The sequence below is a fragment of the Camelus bactrianus genome, chromosome 16 (genome assembly GCF_048773025.1).
Source record: "Camelus bactrianus isolate YW-2024 breed Bactrian camel chromosome 16, ASM4877302v1, whole genome shotgun sequence".
Lineage (NCBI taxonomy): Eukaryota > Metazoa > Chordata > Mammalia > Artiodactyla > Camelidae > Camelus > Camelus bactrianus.
Genome location: NC_133554.1, coordinates 53,242,266 through 53,263,738, shown reverse-complemented (window position 1 = coordinate 53,263,738; position 21,473 = coordinate 53,242,266). Strand labels below are relative to the sequence as shown.

At 45.7% G+C, this 21,473-nt stretch overlaps 1 protein-coding gene across 18 annotated transcripts in view; it reads left to right on the top strand.

The window, feature by feature from the left end:
- SLC39A11 (solute carrier family 39 member 11) overlaps positions 1–21,473 on the top strand; it is a 351,433-nt gene that overhangs the window by 78,344 nt on the left and 251,616 nt on the right. For 13 of the 18 annotated variants that reach the window (XM_074343593.1, XM_074343591.1, XM_074343597.1 and 10 more), the window contains one exon: positions 17,396–17,554. The exons of the other annotated variants lie outside the window; for them this stretch is intronic. In XM_074343593.1, coding sequence (XP_074199694.1) covers positions 17,396–17,554 — 159 coding nt within the window. The remainder of the gene's footprint in view (positions 1–17,395; positions 17,555–21,473) is intronic. 18 annotated transcript variants of the gene reach the window in all.

The following is a 21,473-nucleotide window of genomic DNA, read 5'->3' as shown; positions in this document are numbered from 1 at the left end:
CTCTGGTCTTCTGTGAAGAAATCAACCACGACAGCCCCGGGGCTAAGTGAGTTAGTTCTCCGGGAGGGTGGAAAAAAAATGTATCTGTTAAATGCATAAACAAGGGGAAAACGGATTAGTATTGTATTTAAGGCAGGAGGAAGGGGCACAGAGTCAACTGCCTGTGCATGAGCTTTAAATAGCTTACTGAGTTGACTGTGTGCAACACTTTGTGATTGTGCATGAATGATCCATGGGGAGGGGGTGTCCATGTGCTCACTCCAGGGAACACTTGCATCTTACAGGCTCATGAGTCCCAAATATTATTATGTAACATTGCTTTATTGCTTCATATTTTTCAAAGCTCTTTCCCATCCACTAAGTCGTCTGACACTCACAGTAATCCTGTAGCTTGTAGGTTTTATTATTTGCATATGATAGATGACAAGTGAGCTGCATTCCATGCTGGATTCCTTTGACGTGTGTGGGATGCTTAGGGCAGTGGGGAAGAGAAGGGAGTCTCCAGGGGTCCTCCTGGTCCCTCCCATCTCCCCTAAAATTATGCCAGGCACTGTTTTAGGCACTGGGGATAGAACAGTAAACAAAGCAAACAAAAATTCCTGCCCTCCTGGGACTGTCATTCTAGGAGAGAGGGTCACATGATAAATTCTATAATAAAATGTACAGTATGTCTGACAGAGATACATGTGATGGAGAACAATAAAGGAAACGAGAAGGATAGAGAGAACCCTGCCAGGGGTGGAAGTCATGAGTATTGCAATTTCAAGAAAAGCAAATCAGTAAAGAACTTAAGGAAGTATTCCTGACATGTGGGAGGCTCTCAATTTTTTTTGTTTGTTTGATGTAGCAAATAAACAAATGCTCAGTTGGATGGATGGATGGGTAATGGATAGAGATGGGTGGGTAGATGGATGATTGGATGGATGGATAGATGGATGAATGGATGGGTGGATGGATGGCTAGATGGATGGATGGATGGATGAATGAATGGGTGTAGGGATGAATGAATGGATGACTGGATAGATGGATGGGTGGATGGACGGATAGATGGATATGGATGGATGAATGGATGGATGGATAGATGGATGAATGGATGGGTGGATAGATGGATGGGTAGATGGATGGGTAGGCAGATAAATGGATGGATGGATGGCTAATGGATGGAGATGGGTGGGTAGATGGATGAATGGATGGGTGGATGGATGGCTAGATGGATGGACGGATGAATGAATGGGTGTAGGGATGAATGAATGGATGGCTGGATAGGTGGATGGGTAGGTAGATGGATGGATAGATGGGTAGATGGATGGATAAATGGGTAGATGGATGGATGGATGGATGGATGGATGGAAAAGGAAGGATAAGTCCTACCCCCTATAGGTCTGTGCTTCCTCTAAGAGCCTTAGAGCACTTAAATATTTTCACACTCCGCATTTCATGAATCGATGTGGAGTACCCTAAGTGCAACCTCACCTCATTTAGCCACTGGAGAAGGGGAGCCTCTCCCTGCTGGAGAGAGCCAGCATCCAACTGGCTTAGAACAGGAATGCTCCTGGCACTGTGCAAATTGAGTTGTAAGTAAATTGTTGCCAACTGTTCAAGAGAGAATTTGCCTGCCATTTACTCTACCTTGGCCTTCTCATTATGAACCTAGTTCCCAAAGCCCTGGGGGCTTGCCAGCTCTGTCCCTCTGGGAGCCTGGTCCCTTCCAGGTCCTGGCCACTGAAAGTTTGCTCCTTAGGGAAATTTAGCATCTCATTTTCTCCATCCTAATCTACCAGCCCCTCCAGGATGGGATTTAGTACCCCTTGGCCAAGTATCTGTAGATATTCATACTTATTCTGTACTGCACTTATCTCTGGATTTTAAGTGCTTCACTCCTCTTCTTCCTTCTCAAACTAGAAGTACCTCGAAGGCTGCCTTTTCTATTGTTGAGACTGGTCCCTAGTATAGGATACTCGAAGATATTTTTTGAAGTGTTAAATGAGTGTGGCATGTACATTTGAGGTTTTCTCTGGGGTTGGCTGCCTTTAAGTCCAGCCCAGTTTCTCCAGATCTTCTGTGTGCACTGATTTACATCCTTGGAACCTCAGAATGAAATCTCAAAATAGGCACTGAGGAACTCTCCCTGCTGAGTCTTTAAGGGAATCAGCCTTTATGATTCTCCCAATGAAGGAAGGAACTAATTGAATGTAAACTCATTACATCTCTGAAGCAATTTGAAAATTTCCCCACGATTTAATTATGATGAACTTCTCAGGATGTAGTCATGCCAGGAAATGTCTCAAACCATCAGCCATGTGGGTTGAGCTCAGGGCAGGGGGCACTGGGCACCAAGAGGTGGAACCTTTTGTCTGGCAGACATGTGCTCTGGCGTTACAATGAGCTCTGGAGTCACCTTGCTTGGGTTTGATCCTGGTTTCTCAGCTTATTAGTTGTGAGCTTGGGCTAGTCACTTAGCGTTTGTAAGCCTCAGTTTCCTCACCTGTAAAATGGAGATAATAGTATTGTTTCCATTATATGGTTGCTATGCAGGTAAAATGAGTAAGTCTGTTTGAAGCACTTGGCACAGTGATTGGCACATAGCAAATGTCCAGTACCCATTGACCATTATTATCTCATATCAAAGGAAATGGGTGGAGAACACATGACGAATTTGGGATGGGTATAAATTAGATACCAGTCAGAGCGTGGGTGCTACGGTTCTGGAAGAATTTTCTTCCAGTACATGGTCCTCAGTGTTATTAAGCATCCGTCTTATTCATACCCAGTTGATGCCTTCAAACCTTTCTTCACAGCAGCATGCTCTTTTATACTTTCTTTGTTTATATATAATTTAAAAAATGGGATCATACCATACATCATAGTTAAAAAGTGTCCTTTCACCATAAATCCTGAACGTTTTTGTATTATTTTGGTCGTGGTGTGGTGCTCCGTTGCACAAACTGACCACAATTAATATTTGTTTTCATCTTTATGGAGGGATAATTGAAGTACATTAAACAGCGCACATAACTGTGGTACCTTTTACTAATGACTTCTTGGACATTTAAGCGGGGCTCAATTTTGGCGATCACTGTTTATTTTTATCAGGGTAATAGATGCACCCATCAAGAAAGAGCAAATGTTAATAAAAGGCTTAAAAAGAAAAAAAAAAAAGCAGTCCTCTCTCCCTGCCGCCCCCCACCATGGCCTCTTTTTTAGAGGTAACCGCTTTAGTCTGTTTCTTGAGAAATTTTCTCCTGCATTTCTCAGTAAATTTATTCTGCAGTTTCTTGATTTGGAAAGCAGTGTCCCCCAGTTCTGGTAAATGCTATTTTATGTTCCTTTAATGTTTCCACGCTGGTTCTCTGTTCTCTCTTTATTAGTCTGATTAGTTGGCTGTTGGACTTCCTGGACTGAGCCGTCATCTTCCTCTTTTCTCTCTCGTATTTTATAAAATCTTTGCCGTTTTGTTCTGCATGGTGGGGAATTTCACTGATTTTAAATAAATAGAAAGAGCCAACGTTTCTTTTTCTTTCTTCTTTTTTTTTTTGTATTCATAGTTTCAGTTTCTGAAAACGATTCCTTGTTCTCCCTATTTTTCATTTGTTTTGTTTTTCCCTCCAGCATCGGTCCTGTTCTTGGATTTAGTCCGCGCATTCGTATCTGTCTGGTAGTCAGCATAGGGTTTTCTCTTTACAGTCGTTGTCTCCCCGAGTTATCTGGGTTCCCTCCCAGAGCCTTCATTTTTCCTGTTTGGTTATTTTCGCAAATCATTTGCTCTGATAATAGTAAAAGCCAAGGCATATTCTAAGCATATGCAGTATCAAGCACTTCTAGTCTCCAGGCCAGTATTTGTGCTTTCTTGCATTTAGTCCTTATTTCAACTCCAAGAGACAAGCACCACTTTGGGGACAGTGTCATGAAAGTCAAGAGCAGGGACTCAAGAGCCACACTGGCTGGGACTGAATCTTGGCTCTCCCGCTTAGTAGCTATTATTAGTAGCTACTGTTAATTACATCACCTCTCTGTGCCTCAGTTTCCCCCCATATGTGAAGTAGGGATCACAGTAGTACCTGACTCTTGCTGTTGGGTGGATTAAGGAAGCTCCTGGCATAGGGTCAGTCTTTCTGTAAGTGTTGTTGTTATGTTATTAATTCCATTTGACTTACGAGTGTCACTATTATTTCTATTATTATTTCCATTTTCCATATGAAGAAATCTTAGCCCTGGAGAGATGAATCTCTTACCCAGGGTGTCCGAGCTGGGGGCTTGAAGTGGTGGGCCTTGCTTGACTCAGGTAGTCTGACTCCAGAGTCACGCCTTGTATCCACGACGCGGTATTGCCTTTCATAGAGAGAGAGGGAGAAAGAGAAGAGAAGAGAGGGCAGACCTGCTGTGGCGCTGCTGGTGGGGCTAGCCATGGGGGCCACGTAAAATACGGGGTGGTCAGTTAAACTGGACTTTCAGAAAAGTAATAATGTTTTAGTATAAACCTGTCCCAAATTAAAAAAAAATTCATTGCGTATCTTAAGTTCTAATTTAACAGGACGTCCTGTGTTTTTATTTGTGAAATCAGGCAGCCCTAGGTGGTTTTCTTTCCATCTTCCGTCCAGTCCCTTCCTGAGATTCTGCCACATCACTCCGGACCTCTTGCCCTCCATCCGCCGGGGATCCCTGCCACACTGATGGCAGTCTCTTGCACCCCTCGTGTGAGTTAGGACCGAAGACACTTTGAGAACCCAGGTTTCCATATGTGGTGAAAACGAAGTGTAATTTTGTTTGGAATGAGGGGTGGCGTTTTTCCTTCTCCTTGACCGTGAAAATCCTGTCCCTAAGCCTCCTTCCTGATTTCCTCTGAGCCAGGAAAGAAGCACGGAGCCAGGGGTTGGGTGGTTTGCCACCTCCCTGGAGGGAGGTCAGCGAAGCAGCAGCAGCTCCTGCCTAGACCTGGGAGTTTTCTCTCCGCAGAGCCAGACGCTCCCTCTTGTCTCCTCCTTCACGTGTTGGCAGGTCTTGCGTTCCAGCCAGAGCTGGGACAGATTGGATCAGCATGAGTGAGCGGTGGTGTTGGGGTGGGGGAGGCTTGAGCGGCTGGTGTAACTGCCCATCAGTAGGCCAGAGTTGAGAGGGTGCTGATGGATTGGTGGCTGGGTGCCACGGAGAGTTTGCTTTGGGCAACATCGTGTTCTCACTCTCTTGATGACCAGCTGGTGAAAAGGTTTGATAAGAATGCCTCCCTTTCTCCCTCCCCGCCTTTTGTTAGTCTACATGGACTTAATAATTTTGGCAGGCTGAGAGATTCCGGGAGTCCCCCATTCATCTAGCTGGTCTGAATGTGCCGTGAAGGACCGACATAATTAGCATGCTCACATCTCTCTATTATTCACAATAGTGTGTCTGTGGAAGAGGGATGGTGAACTCAATATCATTTGACTTTGGAGCACTGTGGCCTTGTTTTAAGTGTAGCTGAGATCATCGCCACTGGGTGCTCCAGTGTAGACAGGCATCTTATGCACTGTAGTTACTCTGTAGATGTTTGTTGAGTTCCACTTTGGAACTTAGATTTGGAGTAGGGCTAGGCTTGATGATGGATTATTTTTCAGCTCTTTCTCCCTCTGTTTTGGCAGAGACAGTTAGAATTAGGTTGTTGGTCAGTAAATTCCAAGCCCAGATATGTCTTGGGTGTTTATCCTTGCTTTAAGGAACTCAGTAGGGTCTAGGACTCCACCAGTGGAGAATGGATGGTGAGAGGTCCTCTGGGGTACGGTTGACAGATCTAACACTGCTGGCACGTGGTGTTTAAGACTCACCTGGCTCTCAGCTCTGGGCCTGGGCCTTGTCGGGTGCTTGGTGATTGTGCTGGATGACCTAGAGGGACCATTTTAGGGTAGACCCTGGAATCTGGCTATGCAATATTACTGTCTGTGGTACTAATATGACTTATTAGAATCTGGGGAACCTTCCTAAGAGTTAAAAAAATGAATATAATTTGCATATAATAGTATGCCCAGATCTTAAAGTGTCAGCCCAATGGGCTTTGACAGTTGTATACATGTGTTTAACCACCACCCAAAATGGGATGGAAAACATTTTTGTCATCCCAGAAAGAGCTTCTGTTCTAATCCTCAAGTCAACTCTGCCTCTCCTCTCAGGCAACCACCTTATAATTTCTGTCACCATAGGTGAGTTTTGTATTCTTGTGCCTCGTGGAATCCTACAGTGTACATGACTCATCCAGTACATACTTGCCAGGCTTCCTTCACCCACTGTCATGACTTTGAGACTCCTCCACATCATCATGGTGTCAGTCCTTTTTTTCATTTTTATTGCTAAGGAATATTTTCATTTTATAAATGGGTTTACCCATTCTGTTGTTGGATGTATCGGTTCTTTCCAGATTTAGGCTATGAATAAAGCTACTGTGGGCATCCTTGTGTAAGTCCTTGTGTGGACATGTTTTCATTTCTCTTGGGGCAGGTATCTGGGAGAGGGTCGTAGGGGAGATTTTTTTTTTTTATAATCGTATCTTTTTTTTTTAACATTTTTTATTGATTTATAATCATTTTACGATGTTGTGTCAAATTCCAGTGTTCAGCACAATTTTTCAGTCATTCATGGACATATACACACTCATTGTCACATTTTTTTCTCTGTGAGTTATCATAACATTTTGTGTATATTTCCGGGGAGATTTTTTTTTTAAGCTCAGATGCTCTTTTGTGTTTTGGAGATTGCATTCAAACTGGTAGGCCAAGCCCCTGCCCATCATTTCTTCCGTGTAGCTGTAGCTAGCAAGAGTTAGGTCACCTAAGTGGGTCTGTCTCCATTAATAACTGTAATCGAAGCTGAATGTAAATGATGATAATTTTGAGCTGGTAGGTTTAATTTTGTAAAATTGCACGAAGCTGGCATATCATGGGGGTTTTTTGATAAAAGGAGATTAGGTACAGATCAAGCCCCCATATGAATTTGATTCATACTTGAGTCATGACTAATAATTGACATGCCAAATTTGAAAGCTGACTCAGTGCAAAATTCACGTGGTCACCCATTGTGGGTTTCTGATGGGTGACTTGATTTGGAATGGACGTGGTGACCTCATTCTGGATAGTTGCCTGCAGATTTCTTCTTTCTTCCCTGTCCCTCTGCCTCTGTTCTGGTCAGGGCTTTGCTGCCTCCCGTCTAGATTACATCAGTAGACCAGCACCTGGTCTGTTGGTTTCCAGTCCAGTCCAGAGTCTGTTCCAATAGGTTATGGGGGGGCCCTGGCTCTTGTAGTTTGAAAACTCCAGGCAAGTCTAGTATGCTACCAACAGGAAGCAACCTGCTCATTGTCTTGAGGTCAAGCCATTCTACCAGGTTCCCCTCAACTATCTCTTGGTACCCCCAACCAGGCTGAGCATCCTGTGATGCCCACAATGTAAGCTTGTCTTCCAGACAGCTCACACTATTCTTAACCGGCTAGAAGGTCACACCTTTATTTTCCTTTCCAAATCATGTCCAACTTTCAAGAGCCCTTCACCACATTTTCTTTGGTGTTTTGCTTTTTAACAACGTTGTCATTGCCTTCCTTGGAATGACCACAAGCTTTCTTCCTTTGTCATTTCTGATGCCTTCTTTCCTCACCCTTTCAGATGTCTTCTATAATCTCTCTTAGTATGGTACGTAGCCAGCTCCTCAGAGGCAGGACTCAGGTCAGCTTTTGTGTCCTTGCTTCCTCCCTCCCGGTCCCCTAGGATCTAGCATAATGTTGGTCATGTCTTAGTCACCAGTGAAGTACTTGTTGATTGACTTTTAAAAATTAATTTAATATCTGATTTGAAGACCAAACTTAGAGACATTATTTGGCTTCTGTCCTTTTGGAGCACTTACTGCCTTGATTTATGTGGATTGCAGGTTTGTGCCTATTCCTTGTTTAGGCAGTGGCCTTCTTTGGGTCAGAGTCCATGTTCCTGTGCTTCAGCAAACATGTGAGGAGGAGCTGGTGTGCAGCAGACTCAGCGCTGGGTGCTGTTATTCTGAACTGTCTTCCTGGCTTCCGTAGACTCCTGTGTACCTTCCTTAGAGGCGTGCTCCTGGCACAGCTGAAACTGACACTCAGTGTGTCGTAAATGATCTTTGTGCAATTTCCTCCCCCTTTCTTATTGAGAGGGAACTTTTGTTTCGTAGCTTGGATTTTCTGCCAGTCCTTAAACTGTCATTACTGTCATAAAAGAAATGTTTAACTGCACCCAACGTGCCAGAATATTCTGATGTATGTCTTAAGAAACTCTTCACACATTCATTTATATTTCCAGAGCTGAAATTGTCCCAAAACGAGCACTTATGCAGAAATGAAAAGGTTTGCCGGCTCTGGGCTGGTGTTCAGCTGATTGCTTTTGATTACTTTGTGCTGGTACCCCTGACACCAGAGGGAAATTAATACCATTATGAGGTATAGATCCCGGTGGCATTTTACATGATATTTTGAGAAAAAGAATTGTAGCAGTTTTGCTAGGTTTGGGAAACTATGGAAGGGAAGTGGAGGATTTTACTTGCAAGGCAACGTGAGAAAGAGCTTGCACATGTCAGCTGATTTTAAATGTCTCCTCTGAAAGTCCTTTTCAGCCTTTTGATGTCAAGGCTGTGATTTAGGGACCTTCAGCAAAACCACACAGTTCAGGTGGGTGTCTCATTATCATGCAGAAACGTGTCTGAAAATTCAGTTTTTGTTCATAGGATCCTTTCCACCGATTGGGTTTTCACTGTGAAATCGAAGTCTTCTATTATTAAAACATTTAAAAAATTGTATCATAAATTTATTTATAATATTTACTTTTATATTTACATATTTTATGATTTATATTATCAATTTATTAAAAAATCCTCCCCACTCCCACGATATACATATACATGGATAGTTTAAAAAGTCAGATTGTCCTACAGGCTTGTAATAAAAAAAGCCTGCTGTGCTTCCCCAGCCCTGATTCCTACTTAGGGATAAGTGTGAACAGCCGTTTTAGCTATTTCTTCAACTTTTTGCCTCCCACGTTTCTCAGCTGCATACTTACTTTGACATTTCTTGACTTTTTTGGCTTTAAACATCTTTAAATGACTTCTGGGTGTGGAAGATGAGGATTTGGTTCTCTTATCTCCGCCTGCATACTACCCTACAGATACCTTTTTTATTATTTTTATTATTTTTTTTATTATTTATTATTTTTATTATTTTTATTATATTATTTTAGTTCAATAGTTCAGTGGTCACAGTTTAATCATGGAGTATTATTCAGCCATGAAAAAGAATGGAATTCTGACACAGGCTACAACATGGGTGAACCTTGAAAGCATTATGCTAAGTGAAACGATTCAGACACAAGGGGACAAATATTGTATGATTCCACGTATATGAAGTATCTACAATAGGCAAATTCATAGAGTCAGAGAGTAGGTTAGAGGTTGCCAGTGGCTGGTGGGGAGGGGAGGATGGAGAGTTATTGCTTAACGGTTACAGAGGTTCTGTGTGGGGTGGTGAAAAAGCTTGGGAAATCGGGATGATGGTTACACAACATTGTGAATGTGCTTGGTGCCCCTGAATTGTCTAGACTCTAAAATGGCAAATTTTATGTCATGTCCATTTTGCCACACAGATAAGTAACTTAGTTAGTAAATAAAAAATAGCATACATTGTTAAGACTGTTAATGGTGTTCATTTATTTCCTTTCTTGTGCAATTTTTCTCTTTTCCAGAGTTAGTAATGGTCTCCTTTTTTCCCTTTGCCTAGTTTTTTGGGTTCCTATTATCAGTCAGCCACCAGTCTCCCACACAGAAGGGTAACATCTTCCCTGCACACATCCAAACTCATAGGCTCTACAATCTGCTCTTTCCCAGGTCCCTCCAGCCCCTCTTCCCATCTGGGGTCTGGTTTTCTGAGCCTGTTGGAACTGTTGCTCCCATGTCCCTTTTTTAACCACTGACCTGGGGAGTGCCCTTCATTTCTTTCCCCTGTCGTCGACTTTCTTGTTTTTCTTCCTCATACCGTGGAGTAAACACATCCTTGAGTATCTTCCTGAGGAGCATCAGGGAGGTGACATCTCCAGCCGGCTTCCCCAGAAGCAGAGCCTGACACGGGGACACCTGTGCAAGGAATCTAGGGAAGAAGTGCTCTGGGAGGGGCACAGCCAGGGAGTCGGGATGGATGGGCTGGGGAAGAAGCTGGGCTGGGCTGGGAGCATGCTGGGTGCTCCCATTCAGCACATAGTGTGCTGCCCACTCCCCAGCTGGCGGGGGGTCCCTGAGAGTCAGGTGGCATGGTTGTGTGGCTGCACGTGGTACAGTGGGGTCTCGTGGCTTCTTACCCAGTCTTTTTTGTTCCTTTTTTTTTTTTTTTAAATTGAAGTATAGTTGGTTTACAATGTTGTGTTAGTTTCTGGTGTACAGCGTAGTGATTCAGTTATACATATATATATTTTTTCATTATAGGTTATTACAAGCTATTGAATATAGTTCCCTGTGCTATACAGCAGGTCCTTGTTGTTTATCTCTTTTATGTATAGTAGTTTGTATCTGCTAATCCCAAACTCCTAATTTATCCCTCCCCCTCTCCCCAGCCTTTCCCCTTTGTTAACCGTAAGTTTGTTTTCTGTGTCTGTAAGTCTTTTTTTTTTTTTTTGTAAATAAGTTCATTTGTATCATTTTTTAGATTCCACAGATAAGTGATGCCATATGATATTTGTCTCTGTCTGACTTACTTCACTTAGTATGATAATCTCTAGGTCCATCCATGTTGCTGCAAATGGTGTTATTTTATTCTTTTTATGGCTGAGTAGTATTCATTGTGTGTGTGTGTGTGTGTGTGTGTGTGTGTGACAACTTCTTTATCCAGTCATCTGTCAGTGGACATTTAGTTTGCTTCCATGTCTTGGCTATCGTACATAGTGTTGCTGTGAACATTGGGGTGCATGTATCTTTTTGAACTGGAGTTTTCTTTGAATATATGCCAGGAGTGGATTGCTAGATCATTTGGTAAATCTATTTTTAGTTTTTTAAGAAATCTCCATACTGTTTTCCATAACGGCTACACCAAATTGCATTCCCACCAGCAGTGTAGGAGGCTCCCTTTTCTCCACTCCCTTTCCAGCGTTTTTCGTTTGTGGGCCTTTTAATGATGGCCACTGGTGGAGACCAGTCCTCTTTATTGGCCCGTGTGCAGTTCCTTTTCCGGTGGCTCCAGAGCCCTTGATCCCTGAGCTGTTCTGGGGTTCTATGGAGGTGAACCCCTTGCTTCCACAGGGCTCAGGTGTCAGCCTTCTTGGGGTGTCTGTCAGTCATCACCTGCTTCTCTCTTTTAGCTTCCAAAGCTCCTTGGCTGCTGTCTCCTCGCTCTGTCCTTTTGTCTTTGTGGTTGAGATCCTTCTCAACCCTTTACTCACAGCCTAGTGGGAATTTGGGAGCCAGCAGCTTGTGTTGGATCAGCCACATTTAACTGGAAGTTCTACAACTTACACGTTGTGACATTCAAACATGGACTAGGATGTATACTTTAGCACAGTAGCTATTGCTGCTGTAGACACAGGCAACATTGAAAATTACGCTTAGAGGGAGATTGTCCTCTGATTAGATGTACTGAGTAGGAGATATTGTGAGTATTATTGTTTTTAAAGAATTTGAAACATCTAAGCCACAGAATTTAGCTTTGGAATTAAGGGCGTGGCCTGGGTTTCAAATCCCAGTTCTGTCACTTCCAGCTGGGTGCCCGTGGGTGACCTAACTTCTGCAAAGCACAGAGAGGAGGCTGTAGGTTTCAAGGAGGTGAAGCATGGAAAGCACGCAGCCCCCTCTGGTCCCCATGAAGTGTGTGGCCCCAGGTCAGTCGCTTTGCTGATCTCACGAAGTGAACTGTGGGCTTTCTTGGCTTCAAGTCTTTGTCTGCATGGCTTATGCTTCTCAGCTGGGAAGATCCTCCTCAATCTTCTCTTAGACCTCAGTAACAAATATTAATTTTTTATAAACTCTTTGTTTTTGGAAGTATTTTAGATTTTCAGAAAAGGTGCAAAAATAGTACAGGGATTTCCCCTATACCCTTCATCCAGCTTCCCCTAATGGGAGCATCTTACAAGACTAGGGTACGTTTGTCCAAGCTAGGAAATTAGCATTGGTGCATTACTATTCCCTAATCCTCAGATGTTGGATTGCACCGATCTTCCCACTGACGCCCTTCTTCTGTTCCCAGGATCCAATCCAGGATACATGTTGCATTCAGAGTGTTCTTTTAAGGTGTAGACAACCAGAGAAGAAGGTGTGCCTTTGAGTCAGAGCCCTGAACTGAAATTATACACCTTGGCTTTGTTTTGAAACCTCAGCTTTAATCATGCTGCTAGAGAGGGAATTATAGTCTGAGTTACATAATTACTTGTTTCCCTCCATCCAAGGTGCAGTCGTGGGTTTAGGTTTGTAAGGTGTGCTGTGTCTCGCAGAGGAAGTTGTGTGACAACATTGTTACCACCTGTTTATCAGTCGCCAAACACTTCCTTAGCGCTGGCTTCTGTCGGACTAGCTCATATCGCAATAGTGGACTAGCTCATATCGCAATAGTGGAGAACGCCCACAGGATGGATTCCATTCGGTTACTGCCAAAGCTGCTTCATCTCAGGCTGTGCTTCGAGGATGCTTTGACTCCTTGGTAAGGGAGGCAGCAACTGAAACCTTTACTCTGCAGCTCTTAGAATTTCTTAGAAGACTCTGGGGGTCTGTGTAGGGCTGCCGGGGGGCCATAACTTGATCTGGGGGTGGTACTGTCAGCCTTGGTTGGCGTTAGCTTGCTCTGGGGCTCTGGGAAAGCCACTGAATCCCTTTGGGTCTCAGTTTTACCATCTGTTCAATGAAGCCTTGGGACCAGGCAGCCTCCTGACATCCCAACTCTGAAAGAGGGTGATTCTTTCAGTAGACTCTTCAGTGGGTGATCCATGAAGCTCTGAAAAATTCTGTCAACTTTTTTGCACACCGGAGAAAAACTCCCTTATTTTAAACAATTACTCATCCAGTGTTTGTCAATAGAACGAAGGCATTTGAGTAGTAGCCTATAGGGTACTTGATTTGGAAGTTTAAAAAAAAATCACTTTATAATGTAGGTAACAGACTGAAAAATGAGTGTTGAATCACTTCTGATCATGCCTTCTGCTGATTTCTCCATCCCCATTGCTCCCTTTCATTAGCAAGGATAACAGAGAACTCATTCGGGCCACAAACACCGAGCAGCTGCTCAGCCCAGGACTGCTCAGATGGATGGTGCCAGTTTACAGAGGTGCTCTTAGCACAGCCCTGAGCCTGGTCCCGGGGGGATGTGGACACAAATAAGGAATCCTGTGTGATGGGAAAGGGACCTCCTAGAGGAGGGGTAGGGGGTGAGATGAGGAGGGTGAAGGAAGAATCCAACACAGCAGGATTCGACACGTTATTTCCTGCCAGCAATTGGGTTGGTAGGGTATATGCATTGTCCCGTATAATTCTTAAAACAATCTTGTTACCTAGTATCCATGCCCCCACTTTTAGTTTTTTCAAAGCTGAGCTGCAGAGAGTTTAGGTTGTTTGCCTCTGGCTACCTCACTAGTACTTGGCAGAACCAGGAGTCAAATTCAAACTTGATTCTAAATCCTGCCTTTCCTGGTCCATTGATATACATGGCCTCAGGCTAAGAGTTTGGGATACTTGGAAGAAAGGGTATGAGAGATGGGCCTTGATGGTCTGGCAGGTGCACAGATGGACGAGCTTGCGCCAAGACCGGGGGGCTGGAGGGCTCAGCACATAGCTGGGGGTTGGGGGGCAGAAGTACAAGACAGGGTTCTAATGGTTGGTTAGGCCAAGCTCAACTTATAAAAACATTAAGTTAAAATTCACATAACAACCATTTTACAGTATGCAATTCAATGGCATTTAGTCCATTCACAGTGTTGTGCAACCATCTCCTGTGTCTAGTTCCAAATATTTTCATTACCCGCAAAGGAGACCCTGTGTCCATTAGGAGTTGCTCCCCATACCCTGCTCCCAGCATCCCCTGTCTGTCACTGATCTGTTTTCTGTCTTTGGATTCACCTCTACTGACATTTCCTATAAAGAGAAGCATATAGTATGTGACCTTTTGTGCCTAGCATCTTTCCCTTAGCAGGTTTCCAAGGTTCATCCGTGTTGCACTGTGTGTCGGTCCTTCATTTCTTCATGGCTGAAGAATTTGCCATCAGATGGAATAGTTTGTCTCTCCGTTCATTCGTTAATGACCATCTAGGGCTGTTCCCCTCTTTTGGCATTTATGAACAAGATCAAGGTCGATATTATAATTAGCTCAAGCCATTCATTCACTCATTGGCCCTTGAGCATAGGGATGGAGGTGGAAGTCGTGCCGGTGGCTGAGATGCCGCGGGGAGCATGTGAGAAGGAGAGAGCCCAGGCAGGATTCAGCCCTGGGCTTGGGGAAGAAGCGAGGAGTGCACCCAGCTTCCCAAGATCAGCCTGCCTGAGGCTGTCTTTGTCCTGACATTCAGATTTCCAAGCCCTGCGGGAGACAGACCAAGCCGGCGATGACCGGAATTACGACATTCAGCCCGTGTGTGTTGATTCCCTCCTTAGCTCTTTCTGCAGGAGTTATTGTTGTCATTGACACGCTCACTCCCTTGAGCTTCTTTGGTTATTTTGCACAAAATTGGACTGCTTTGGTCTTAGCGACATCTAGCTGGAGGATGGTCTCCAAGGCGAGCTTTCCCGCGGCTCCTCAGTTTTGTTTTTGGGAATAAAGAGGCAAAAAAAAAAAAAAAAAGGACTTTGGGGGTACAATGAGGCCCCTGTCATGTGTGCTGAAACCTGGGTTATGCGTTCCTTTCATAGACAAAGGCAGGATGAGGGAGGCCCCGCTGGTCAGCTCCTCGTGGCTACATCTGATACCTTTTGGGCTGGTGCTGCTGGCCCAGCTTGCCTTTGTAAACAGGGTTGCAACTGCGGGAGGACTTTTGGTATTTATCATCTGGGGTCCTAAAGGGACTGGTCGGCGACGACTGGTTTCTTTGGAGCTCATTCCCTGAAGTCTAGCGCCCAGTGGTCACCACCTCCTCTTTGGTAGACTGTCCCCTCCAGGCGCTGCTTCCTAGGGGTAACTGAAGGTTAATCAGATACACTACTTCCTGCTTCTGTATCAGCTAGTTAGTATGTCACTACATCCAGATTAAAAAATGCCGAACCTTGAAAGGAGCTTGGCTAGTGTTGACAGTCTCAGGCAAGCTACCTATGTTGAGGGATTATTTTTTAAAAATAGCATATTTCTCACATGTAGGGGCAGAAAAAAGATGCACCCGGTGATGCCTAGGGATGGAAAAGAGCTTTGCCAGAAGAGGGTGGACTTTGCGTTGAGAAGGAGATGGGGAGCCGAGGCTGGGGAAGTACGCCAGGTGACCCTGACAAGGATGGGGTATGGGGAGGGACTGGAGGATGAGATGAGTGGCCTGACTGGATGGTGTAGTTTTAGAGTCGTTGGCAGTGGGACTCGATAGGGTCCCCTGAAACATGCGAGGAGAGAGGTTGCTGGATGCGTGTGTGCCTCTGCGCAGGTCCTCCTCGGCGGGAGTTTACCATGCATCGCAGCCATGGAGCACTGTTGAATTAGAAGGCAAGTGAGACAAAGTCTGGGAAAGGGGTGGGTCAGCCGTGCCAGAGAGAAGGCTGCCCAGAGGCTTCCTTTGATGGTCCTGTGGAGCTGAACTGATGAGACACTGTTTGTTTTTTTTTTTTTAACATTTTTTATTGAGTTATAATCATTTTGCAATGTTGTGTCAAATTCCAGTGTAGAGCACAATTTTTCAATTATATGTGAACATAAATATATTCATTGTCACATTTTTTTTTTCTCTGTGAGCTACCATAGATCTTGTACATATTTCCCTGTGCTATACGGTGTAATCTTGTTTATCTACTCTACATTTTGAAATCCTAGACACTTTCATTCTTTCTGGAGTCTCTGAGGCAGATGCTACTTCCTACTGGCAGTACTAAGATTTTTGCTGGGAGAATCTAGTCCCCAGCAAGTGACTGTGCTTGGCTGACTCTTGGCAGAAGAGAAATCACTCTCTGCACGGATTTGTTCTTTACTGTTGCAACTATAATAATACCTGTTTCTGTCACCCTGAAGGAGATTTTGGAGATGGACGATGCAGATTTTTTTTTTAAAAGGCAAGGCATCATTAAATAATTTTAGAAACTCATTCAACATTTTACATGGCAGTGATGACTGTCACATGGAGACAGTGGGTAGTGGGTGTGCTCCAGCCCAGATGTCACTGCCGCTGAAGAGCACACAGCTGGGATGAGTGTTTAATTCACTAAACACTGGAAAGCCTTTGATCAAATTGACCTCACCGAGATTTGAGTCCAGCTTCGTTTTTCTCTTTTCCCTCATGTTTTTCCCCCACATTGAGGTGATGGTGGCCCTGTTCTCTCGGTCCTCTGGATCTGCCACCTTGATCTTATTACTTTGAAATTCAATTTCTTGATCTATGAATCACAACAGAAAACAACATCTTCCTCCCAGGGTTGCCGGGATGATAAAATGAGGTATCAGATGTGAAGCTTGGTCCCTGGAAATGGTAGGTGATCAGTAAACACTAGTTCCCTTCTTCCTTTTTAGAGATGAGAAAATTGGCGAGACTGAGCTGACACTGACTGACTGGTTGTCCTCAAATGTTTCAGGGGCTATAACCTCTCACGGAGGAAGGACACACTCAGTTTGGTGCTCCAGTGAATGGACCTGGAGCTAATGGGTAAAAATGGACGGGAGACAGATTTCAGCTCAACATAAGGAAGACATACATCATAACTAGAGCCGTCTCATGTCCAGTGCCGTGGAGCTCACGAAGTAGTGAGCAGCTGGTCCTGGAAAGTATTCCGTTAGCACAGAATTTCTCATCGGTGCTATCGACATTTGGGGCAACAGGTAGTTCTTTGCCGTCAGGGGCTGTGATGTACGTTGTGAGGCGTTTACCAGCATCTCTGGCCTCTACTCGTTAGATGGTAGAAGCAACCTCCCCTTCTCCCCCTGCCCTTCTTGTGACAACCGGAAATGTCTCCAGACATTGCCAGATGTCTCCTGGAAGGCAAAATCGCCCCGGGTTGAGAACCACTAAATTAGAGGCTAGATGACAGCAAACGAGACTCCCAATTCTCAAGGGCAGCTCCACCCTATCTCACGTTGAGTTCTTACAGCACTAATGTTCTCCTGGTGGGATTTTGTTTTTGCTTTGGGACATACCTACCACTGAGGATAAAAGGTCTAAGCCGGGTGACATTGTAGGGTTCAGTCTGGGCCTTAGGGGAGCAAGGGAAGTCCCCCCCCCCCCCCCGGAAGGCCTTCCGGGGATGGTTTAATGGTTTGCTGCTCATCATGGTTTTGCAGGTCATGTTGGCGGCTTCCTACTGGTCCCTCCTGGCCCCAGCGGTGGAGATGGCCACGTCCTCTGGCGGCTTTGGCGCCTTGGCCTTCTTCCCCGTGGCTGTCGGCTTCACCCTCGGCGCTGCTTTTGTCTACTTGGCAGACCTCCTGATGCCTCACCTGGTGAGTAGCACTCCGCTCAGGGCTTGTTGCGTCAGGATGTGTCCCGCTCTGTGCAGTGGATTCACTTCTGTTCAAACCTGGCCTCCCCAGTCGTGTCTCTGTAGCCAGTGATGTCGAAATGGACATTTCAGCCCATTTAGGGCTTTTACCTGGAGGAGTTGAATTGTGACTTAATTCCTATAAGAAGATAAGCTCTTGGGAGTGTGACTAGTCATCCCCTTTGTTACGTTTTGGTAAGTTCAGATTTTAAATGTCAGATTTCGTTGTAGAGCAGAGCTGACGCCATGCAGTGTGACTGTACGTGGGCGTGGACCTGGAAACTGGGGGAAGGGAATGACCATCGGAGTGGTCCTGGCCCTTAAAGAGCTCATACTGTCACCAGGGAGATGATGGCACGCCCAACTGCAGCCTCATACCACCGACAAAGCATCACATCCTTAAGGGCTTATTAATAGGAGGGCGAGGTGGGGAGACGGGGCAGGAGGGTTCTGAGTTGAGCTCGTTTCTGCCGTGAACTGGTGTGTGTCCCTTAGCCCCAGTTTTCCTTCTTGTGACTTGAGGGTAAGTCCCTTTAGGGGCTGCAAAGTAAAAATGAAATAATCTAAAGAGGCACCAGAATTGGGGGTAGCCAGAGGTTTTAGTGTTTTATTTGTTTGTTTGTTTGTGTGTAAATAGTGCTGGTGGGCTGGGTTTGGGGAATGAGCATGTACTTGCTTGAGAAGCATAATCTGAACCACAGCCTGATGTCTGGCTGTGATCGCTGGACAGAGAGAGCCAAGGCCAGGCCATGAGATCATAACCCGACGCCATCGGCTACAACCAGGTTGGTGGTGGGGTCGATGTCACTAAGAACCCGGTGCAGGCGTATGCCCCCTTACCAGTCGCCGTGTCCCAGCAAGTCCGGGAGGTGGGCAGAAGCCTCCTGAGAGACCTGAGCTGGGGCTTGAATTCTCTGCCCTCGCAGGAAGGGAGGAGGCACAGAAGGGCCTGCATGGGGGGAGGGGAGAACCGAGTTTCTCTGTCTGATGAGTGAGGATCAGGTGAGGTTCACTGGAGTCAGCCAGGCACGTGCCCCAGGAGGTAGGTTCACCTTCTTTTCCCTGCCCACCTGTCTTTTTTTCTTCCCTGTCGGAGAAAGAGAAGGACGAATTCCTGGGAACTTGGGCCAGGCGCTAATGAGAAACTGATTACTGACACCCCAGAATGAAGAGCCTCTGGACCAAACAGCTGGGTGTGATGGTTGGATAGAGAGCCATGCATTGTCTCAGAGGGAAGACCATACATCATTTTTGTTCATCAGAAGCTTGAATGGCCGTGTCAGTTTCTGCCCTCGGGCCCTTGGCTTCCTCTCTGTCAAATACATCTGCTTGGCAACGGCTAGGTCCTCAGCGTGGGCTGCTGCGTTCTGCTCTCCAGTCTGCCCTGGTTGTGTGTAAACTTGCTGTCGGAGTGTATTCTCCTCGCCCTGGCTGGAAGATTGAGCAGCCAGTGGCCTTAACCCCTGCACAGCCGACTGGGGGCTGGCTCAGTGGCTCTGCAGAGCCCCTGCTGGGTCTCATTCTGCCCCTCCCACCTGGGCCCACCTGGGCTTCTGGGACAGTACCTTGCAGAGGACTCACTGCAGTCGTGATGGGTTACCATTCACGGGCACTGGGGCTGGAGGGCCGGGTCGGGTCAGGTGTATTTGATCAGCTGTCTGGATGCAGAGGCTTTCTCTGGGCAGTGTAAATAGTCCTTGGACAATTTCTTCTGTGCAGCAGTACCTTTTTTTTTTTTAACCTTTTGCTTCCTGTTTGTTCTAGTATATGCTTTGAATATAGAGAGGATCCCAGGGGAAAGTCTTGGCTAGACTACAAAGGAAATGAGGAGTGGTTAGGGAGTGCTGGGTGAGCATGTAGGGAGAGAATGAAAGGTCTCCGAAAAGGGCATAAAAAGCATGAATGCCCAGAACCTCGCTAATTGGCAGAAAGCTCAGCCCGACAGTAGACGCCTGTTCTGGGACACTTTAAAAGAAATTAATTCTTGCTGTTGACGTGAGAAGAAGAATTTGTCTGGGAAGGTCTTGGAAATAGACAAGCATTATTTGTAATTGCTGCAGTCACTGAATACAAATGTTGCCATAAGACTGGTGCTTGGAAGCAATCTGTCCGCCGTCACTCTGAGACGGGCTGGAGGTTTCCCTTGGTTTCACGATTCATTTGCTTACCGAAGCCAGAAAGGGCAGCCACTTGGATCTATCGAAGATGCTTCTCGAAGACTGAGTTAATGGGTTTTGAGCTTGAGTCCATGTGGTTGTCAGCATTGATTGAGCAGCCTCGGGGGATAAAGTCTTCTTGGGGTGGGGGTGGGGGGCTGGAATTTGATTTCAGAATGCTCTCGGCGATTGGGGTTGAGGAACCAGGAGTTCTGTGGGTAAATTCAGACTGAGATTTTTGTCCTGGTTATGCTGCCTTATGCCAAAGCCCCACGCTCAGCTGATGGCCCAGAAACAGGATGAAGTCGTGAGAGCAAAAGGCTTTGGCTGTAGTGTTGATGGAGGGGCTCATCCTGCAGGACAGGCTCCGGGAGAAAGGGGGTCCTGCCTGCTGAAAACCCCGTGGCCCCCTTCCTGTCCTCTGGGACCGTGAGTGGCGTTTGACGGGTGAGAGGCAGTGAGTCAGTCTGCCTTACTTCAATTCACCTGGAGAAATGAGCCCACTAAGTGCAGAGATGTAGTTTGAGGGATTCTGATACGAGCTGGCCCGTGACCATTCAAGCACAGGGTCCCACTGCCTGTCAACATCCAAGACGCCCACCCTGCTTATGTGTATACAGTCAGGACCTGAAGGGTGGCAAGACTCTGGGACCATGGGAAGGAAATGGTTAACAGCCTACTCTCTTCTCTAACCCCATTTCCATTCATTCAGCCTTTCAGATTTATTTGCAACCCCTTCTCTCCGCCGCCGTTTGGAACCGGAGTCACATATTGCTCATGAAAAGGGTTTTACTCATAACCGTCCCTCAGGTTGAACCCATTGTGGCTTCATTAACTTCATATGCATCAAATCGCTCTCTGAAAGGGTATTTATTTTCACTTATTTATCTGGGAGTTGAGTAGAGAAGGCTCATGCAGTAACTGTTAATGGGAAATGAACTGATAAAGTCTTGACAGAGGCTTTGCCGAATGATGTCTTAATGAAAGGGGAAAGGAGGTGGGGTAGGCGAGGAAGGTGCAGGCTGCCAGCCCTGGGAAGGGACCTGGGAAGAGGATGATGGTGGGTAATGCGGCTTGGACCAGCCTGAGCCCAGCGCTCCCCTCTGGATGGCTCTAGGGGGAGAGAGAATGGATGTTGAATGGCTGTTTGGAGATACTGACATTTTTATGATCTTTGCAGTTTGCTTCTCTGTGGAGTTAAAGATGGTGTGGGCGGGATTTTAAAGCAGTGATTTTCTACTGGTGGGTAGAGGGGAGGGAAGAGGAGGGGAGGGAAGGAAGTGGGGGTGTGTCTCCATGGCCTCGTATCTTTCTTTTTAGTCATATTGGTATTACATCAACACAACACAAAAATCTCATTAAAAAAATTGAACAAAATTTTAGGTGGAAGTCCTTTCTTGCTATAGACGGCATCCTCCCCAAATTCATATGTTAAACCTGATCTCCAAGGTGGTAGTATTTGGAGGTGGGGCCTTCTGAAGGTGATCAGGTCCTGAGAGTGGTGCCCTCATGAATGGCATCAGTGCCCTTATAAAGAGGACCTCAGACTTGAAGGACAGGGAGACCTCAGAGAGCCCCCTTGACTCTTCTGCCATGTCAGGATGCACACATACCATCTACGAATCAGGCAGCGGGCCCTCCCCAGACACCGAATCTGCTGCCACTTTGACCTTGGACTTCCCAGCCTCCAGAATTGCCAGCAATACATTTCTGTTATTTATAAAC